Source organism: Neomonachus schauinslandi, chromosome 1 (genome assembly GCF_002201575.2).
Source record: "Neomonachus schauinslandi chromosome 1, ASM220157v2, whole genome shotgun sequence".
NCBI classification, from domain to species: Eukaryota; Metazoa; Chordata; class Mammalia; order Carnivora; family Phocidae; genus Neomonachus; species Neomonachus schauinslandi.
Genome location: NC_058403.1, coordinates 156,672,896 through 156,680,211, shown reverse-complemented (window position 1 = coordinate 156,680,211; position 7,316 = coordinate 156,672,896). Strand labels below are relative to the sequence as shown.

The window sequence follows — 7,316 nt, the reverse complement described above, 5'->3', positions numbered from 1 at the left end:
TCTGTTGCCCTTAGAACAAAAGCAGCACCTGGGGGGGGGGGGTTTCCCACCTCATCTCCCACCACCCCCTCAGTTTGGGCCAGCCTCCTCTCCATTCCTGGAATGGGCTGGGCTCCCTTCTCCCTCTCAGGTACTCTTCCCCACCTGTCCTCCCCTCCCTGCCCTACCCAACCTGGTTCATGTGTTACCAGTCCTTCCAATTTCAGCCCAAATATCCCTCTCTTTGACACTCAGCCCCAAACCTAATCTAGTCCCATTAGTCACTCTTATGGCACCACACCTCCCTTTTACTGGCACTTAACACAACTGTAACTATGCATTTTTCTGTAATGATTAGATCAGCCAATTGGGCATGTACATCTATGAACGATTTAATCATGGTGGGCCCATTTGGCGAATGGAAAACTCTAGTCCAATAAACTCCTCCCAAGTCAAGCTGGTCCCACCCATCTTGGCTTTGCCCACCACCCACTTCTATCCAATCACATGCCAGGGTGACACCCACTGTCTTATGTAAGGGGACTGGGATGAAAAAGCAACAGTGGGCTTCCTGGAGGCCTGTAGGAAGAACGTGTGAACACTGAGGTCTGAGCTACTGTTGTGACCTGTGGACACTTCTGAACCCCTAACCCCTTGGGCCTGTCTTCTTGGAAGGGGATCCTACTCTCCAGGCTTCCAGAGCTGGCTGCAAAGAATTCAACAGCAGGTCAAGTATGTGTCCTATGCCCCTGGGGGACCTGTAGATTTTGTATTGTCCAGGTGGGGACAGACTCAATCTTGCATATTCCAGTGCCCTAGAAAAGCCAGGGACAACTTCCTGAATTGCCCTACATTCCTCCTTCTTCTCCCACCTTCCTTCTCTCTTTTCCCCAAGGGAGGGATAATTCTTCCACTTGGCTAAAGTTTTTCATTTCCTTGACCTTTACCTAGAGGATTTGGGACAAATTAGTGAGCACACCTCTAGGCCAATCCCTACCGGCTCTTCTTTGAAAGCTGTTTAAATATGTCGAGTCTCCCCAGTCCCACCCCCCCAAACTTCCTTCTCCACACTGCATCCCCCTGAGCTGCCAGTGTAGCATGCTCCTTTCCTGGGCAGCCAGGCCCTTTGAAGGCAGGGTGGGTACAGGGGCAGCAGTGCCCACCAGAACTGGTGCTAGGGAGACTGGGTTGCTGCTTGGTGCTTGGGAATATTGGGTGCAGTTTGAGCCCCAACTCACCTGATTTTATCTCTTGGGCAGATTCATCATGGAGAAGCGAGGACTTCCCAAATGCCTTCCTTCAATGGCCCCTAATCAAGGTAGTCAAATGCCAGTCACTTTCTTTTTAATATTTTCCTGGTTTTTATTTTACTTTTGGTATTTAATTCTGTAATGTAGAAATTCCCATAAGGCATACTATGAAAACCAGCAGCCCCTGCTCCTTCTCAACTTCTCACACCTTAGAGACAACTATTTTAATCTGTTCAGTTTCTTTTAGCAGTACTCTCTGTTCTCTAAATACCATACTTACACTACCACTAACTTGTTTTTCCATTTTAGACTTTATTTATGGTCTTCCCTCCATGGGAGAGGAGTAATTACCTGTAGTTCCAGCATTCTTACCATCCTCACCACTCGCCATCCTCACCCCTGACCACCTACTTCAGCCCACACATACCTCAAGCTCCCCACCTCACAGCAGGATTCACTATTCAAAATGGGCCATCTAGTCAATCAGGATCACTTCCCCTCTTGTATAACTTTTGAATTTTCCAAGACTTAATACTTGGACTATTATTTGCTTTTTGACCACTAAACCATTCTCAGACTCTTCCCCAGTTGTTTAAATTCAAACACAGTCAAGTATCCTATCAATTTCACCTTCTGGTGGCATTGCCATACCCTTCTAATCTGCTCCAGTCTAGGCTGGCTGCTCTCAGACAACTCTAAGCCACTCTCCTGGGATCTCCCTTCACCATCATCTGGGGAATTCCTTCCCCACTTTGGAATTTTATACCCTCTTAGTCCGGTTTATTTTTTCTTTCTTGGTTTAGTAACATTCCCAGGGAAACATACATCCAAAAAAAATTATTTGAGATTTTGCATATTCAAAAGTGTCTTTATTCTACCCTTCCTGATTTGTGATAGTTTGGTTGGGTATTGAATTTTAGATGGGAAATCCTTTTCCCTCAAAATTTTGAAGACACTTCCTCCTTCTCTCTCTCTCTGTCTCTCTCTGTCTCCTCTCTCTGGAAGTTTTTAGGATCTTTTTCTTTCCAGAACTCAATTTTTTAAAAATAGTTAGCTTTGGTAATATTATGTCTCTAATTTTCTCATATTTTATGCCTCTTATTTTTCATTTTTGTCCTCTTTTCTGGGAGATTTCCTCAACTTTATCTTTCAAAATACTCATAGAGATTTTAATGTCTACTCTCATAATTTTGATTTCAAAGGGCTCTTTTTTTGTTTTGTTTTGTTTTCCTGAATGTTTCTTTAAGAAGCATCTTGTAATTGGTTCATGGGCATCATCTCTTTCAAAAGATATTAGTGATATGTTTTTGTGAAATTTTCTCTGTTTCCTGCAAGTTGCTTTCTTTCTGTTTGATTATCAGTTTCCTATCTCATGTTAGTCTTCCTCTAATGTTCGATGACCCCTTGTTGGCTGCCCATATTGAAAAGGGGACCCTGGGAAGCTAAATGGCAGCTCTGAACCAATGAGTGGAGCCTGTTAACTGTAGGTTCCACAGAATTTATATGGCTGGGCTGCCAAATTGGGGAAACCCATGTGTCAGTTTCTTAGGACTTTTCTCTTAGGCTGCACAGGTTTCCCAGGAAAGAATCTTCAGATTCCAGCATTGTCTTCAGCCAAATTTCCAAAGATGTGTATTCAGTCTGGGCTGTCTATTCCATTCTATTGCTCAGTCATTTATCTCTGTTTGAACACCACACTGTCTTCATTCCTGTAGCTGGATGCCACTTCATGATGATAAACCAGGTACCTCCATCATGTTGTCTTTCTCGAGGGTATTAAAATTTTATAGCTATTGTGAAATTGTTCACTATAACATTTCCCTTCATACACTGAGTGTCCTAAATCTTTTTAACTATGCCAGTCTGATAGATGCATAACAATGGCACAATCTTTCCTTTAATTTGCATTGCTTCATTATAAGTGAGCTTTAGCATCCTATATGTATAGGGACCGTTAGCTTTTCCCCTTTTATGGATTGCCTATGACTACTTTTTGCTTTTTCTCTATTTGGTTGTTTGTCTTACTGATTTTTAGTGTTCCTGAATTTTGGGGCTTTATCAATTCAGACTTTCTTTAGTCAATTAAGGATCTCTCACCGCACCCCCCTTCCCCCACTTATACTGGAGTCAAATCTAGGTCAACAAAAAGGAACATGGTTTACATATTATCACATGATTGGAGAGAGTGCTCTAGTCCTTGGTTCACACAGCCACCCCTTGTTTCTGTTTCTATTGGTGTCTGGCCATCAGTCCATGCAGGTCACTCTAAGCCCTCTAGGTCCTATCTGCAAAGCCCCTGCCATCCACCAACCCTCCTATAGCTCACCCAGGCCATTCTTGGTTGCTTCTGGAGTCACACTGAGCTCTGAGCCTGAGTTTGGGAGAGCAGATATAAATAGCTCTGCAGGGCCCACATAAGTCATTTAAGAATGTTGAATAAAGCATAGACTTGATATGCCTGGCTCTCCCAGGACTTTGATTTCTGATGCTTAAAAATCCAAAACTCAAATGTTTTTTAACTATTATATCTGTCCTTAGTTCCAAAACTCTCCCATAGTGTCCCTTTCTTTCTGTTTATGCCAACTTCTGAATGCAGAGAAGATGGGGTCAAAAGAACCAGCAACAGGGCTGTGGCCATGTCTCAGAGCATGCACCCCCTCTTTCCCAGTGCTGTGGGTCCTCTGACCATTCTGAAATTAATTTAAGGTATTAATATGAGTTTGAGCTTTTCTAGCCAAGAACTGGAAAAAAATTCACCAGTGAGATGATCTGATCCTGGCTTTTTAAATTTTTGAATGATGATTATGGAGAAAGAGGGCATTTGTTGAAACACTCTCAATTTGTTCCATTATAGTGGGTCTGTTGGAGTTGTTCTTTATTCCTGACACTATTAATTCTTGGGTCCTTGTGTTCCAGTAATGCCTCTCAACAGTGACTCAACCACCCCTGGTAAAAGCCCCACCCCTGCTGTCCCCTACTCACCACTATCACTCACCTGCCATCTTCCCTACTGCACTGCCCTGGAAGCTGACTTCTGTCCCCACCACTGTCCTGATGCTGTTCTCACCCATGCCAGGTGGCTAACAAGAATGGCCACATCGCAGGCCTGCTCTGTCCCACATAGCCAACTTTGTGGGCAGTTCACCGCTCCTTGATCTGTTGTCTCCACCTTGGATCTGGGTGCACCTTCCCAGTTTCCTCTGCATTAGTAGTCCTGAAAGATGCTTTTTCTCTATCTTTCCATTAGAGGTTAGCAGTAGACTTTAGGGTTCTGTCAGAGGTGTTCTCTGTTCCTCCATTCTCTCATGCTGATCCTGTCAGCCCCCATGGTGGTGATGACCAACTCTGTGTAGAAGACTCAGATCCAGCTCTAGCAGAGCCCTCCACTGAGCCCCAGACTCACATCTCCACTTGGAAAACACAAACACCTCATCATCATAAGTCCAATACTGAACACATTTTTGTCATCCAAACTTGCATCTTGAGCTCTACCTTGGGTAAACAGTTTCATGCCCTCTCTGTTGGGGGAAAGCAAATGGCAGCGGGGGTGTGCTTAACAGATAGTCAGGAGAGTGCTCTGCAGACAAACAGGGTCAGTTGGGACCCCAGACGCCCCCTTTCATCCAGCCTGCCTTCAGGGTATCCCTGGGCTCCTGCTGCCTTTGCTTACCTCTTCACATCTCCCCACATGGCTGCAGCTCTCCCCAGCCTTCCCGCCTCTAGGCACACTCCCTTCCCTTCTATGTCCTTCACTTTCCAAAGTCCAAACATGATGACTTGTTCCCTTCCTTGAAACCTTTCAATAGCTCTCCTTTGATCTTAGCATAAACTAAAACTTGACTTAGCTTAAAGGGGTCCTTATGAGCTTCTCCCTCTTGCTGTGCTATCCTACAGCTAGTCCAGGCTTCTTTTAGTTCTGGAAGCCTGCCCCCAGTCTCCCCCGCTGGGAATCCTCTCCTGCCGCACTCTGCCTTGGCTTTGCTAAATCCTGCTCATTCCTGAGGTCCTGACTTACAGCATTTTGTTAACTCCTCCTGTCCCCAAGTACATGCTCCGATGACACTAATCTAAGCACTTGCTTGTAGTAACCAAGTCTTTGTAACACCCCAGGGGGTGGTGTATCATATCAATTCATGAAAAAGGAAATTGAGACCCACCACAAGTAAGTTAAGATGAAATTCCATGGGGCACCTGGCTGGCTCAGTTGGCGGAGTATGCAACTCTTGATCCTCAGAGTTGTGAATTCGAGCCCCATGTTGGGTGTAGAGATTACTTAAAAATAACAAAAATCTTAAAAAAAAAAAAAAAGGTAGAATTCCAGGCACTCTGGATTCAAAACCACCTTCCTTGTTATATCCTAAATCCTTTACCTTCCAACTTATCACCTATCAGTGACATTACATTTTTTTGTTTTGTTTTGTTCTATTGGTCTTTTTTATTGAAGTTTAAGCTTGGTGAGGGCAGGGACTGTCACTTTGATTCAAATTTAATCTAGTGAATTTAAATTGAATCTAGAGACAGTTTACCCATCAGTAAAATGGGGATGGCAATTACCTCTCTGGACAGGTGGTGGGGAGGGCCAAATGAAATGACCAGTGGAAAGTACTACACATAAGAGGTCCTTGGCAGAGGGGGTCTCCACCTCATACCCTCCCCCCATTCTCCTGGCCCCAAAGCTTCCTGGAAAAGCTCTGATTTCTTCTTCCCACTTTCTGCCTCTCTGTTTTGCCTCAGATGTGCATTCTCGGGAGCTAGACTGCTCTGGTATGGAAGGTGAAGGCACCACGAAAGCAGATGGCCCTGTGAAGCCAGGCCATCCCTTGAAACCCTTTGCTTATGTGAAACCTATCAGATGTGAGACGCCAGCATTCACAGCTCATCATAGAGAGAGAAGCCAAGGCCACCGTGGGAGAAGAAGTCAGCAGGCAGTAAGAAGCCACCTTAGGGAGACAAACCTTAGCAGAGACCCTGGCTTCCAGGTGAGGCCAAGACGCATGTTGAGACCAGGTCTCCGTGTGGATACGGACCATGGTGAAGAGCCAAGCCACCATGTGGAGCCAGAAGCCAGGCGGACCCCATCCTTCCCTCTTACAGAAACAGCGACAGTGCACAGAGATGGGCTGCAAGGCCCTTGCCTCCACGCAATCCAGCCTGGGGCAGGACTGCAGGAGCTACCCAATGCCTCTGGGTATTGGGTTCTCACGAATTCCCCAACTTCATCCATCTATCCCTGCTTAGGGTTCAGACCCTTGGAGGGCTCAACTTTGCTCTTCACACAGACCCCTTCTGGTACCTTTGTGTACGGGGTCCCAGAATTTTTCACCCACATTGCACACTGACCTCCATCACTTGCCACCAGCTCCTGTTCTGACCTGGGTGTTTCTCCCAGCCAGACCCCAAGTCCCCATTTCTGTCCCCACTCACTCCTCCCATTCCTAGCCTTTACCTCATGTTGTCCAGACTGAGACTGCAAGTCTCCTCCAGGATCCTGGCAGGGTCACATGTACGCTGCCCATGCCCCTCTGCTGTCTCTTCCTTTTGTTTTATCAAAGATGTACATGCATTTTGTTCCTCAATACTTATTGAAATAAATCCACAATCTCCTCTTGTCCTCCTCTGTCTCAGTGTATTCAGGCTGCTATAATAAATAGCACAGTCTGGGTGGTTTATAAACCTCAGACATTTGTATCTCACAGTTCTGGAGGCTGGAAGTCCCAGATCACCAACAGATTCTTTGTGAGAAACCCCTTTCTAGTTTATAGATAGCTGTCTTGTGTCCTCACATGGCTGGGGGCGTGAGGTAGCTATCTGGCATCCCTTTTATAAGGACACTAATCCCATTTATGAGAGCTCCATCTCCTAATACCATCATACTGGGAGTTAGGATTTCGACCTATGGATTTTGGGAAGACACATTCAGTCTATTGTATGCCCCCACAACTACCATTTTTCCAATCCTGAGATGTATAACCACGAAATGTTTTAGAAAAACGAACACAGTGAAGGAGCAAAAAAGGAGAAGTCACATCCAAAGAAATAAGAACCAATAGAACATTCAGAAAAAGACTTTTAAAGATTTTATTTATT

At 45.2% G+C, this 7,316-nt stretch overlaps 1 protein-coding gene across 1 annotated transcript; it reads left to right on the top strand.

Annotated features, from left to right (window-relative positions):
* Positions 1-352: 352 nt before the first annotated feature.
* On the top strand, positions 353-6,568 carry LOC110585118 (proline-rich protein 20E-like). The gene is made up of 3 exons (XM_021695273.1): positions 353-380; positions 5,964-6,157; positions 6,380-6,568. Exons 1-3 carry the CDS (start codon positions 353-355, stop codon positions 6,566-6,568), a joined length of 411 nt encoding a protein of 136 aa, XP_021550948.1.
* The last annotated feature ends 748 nt before the right edge of the window (positions 6,569-7,316 follow it).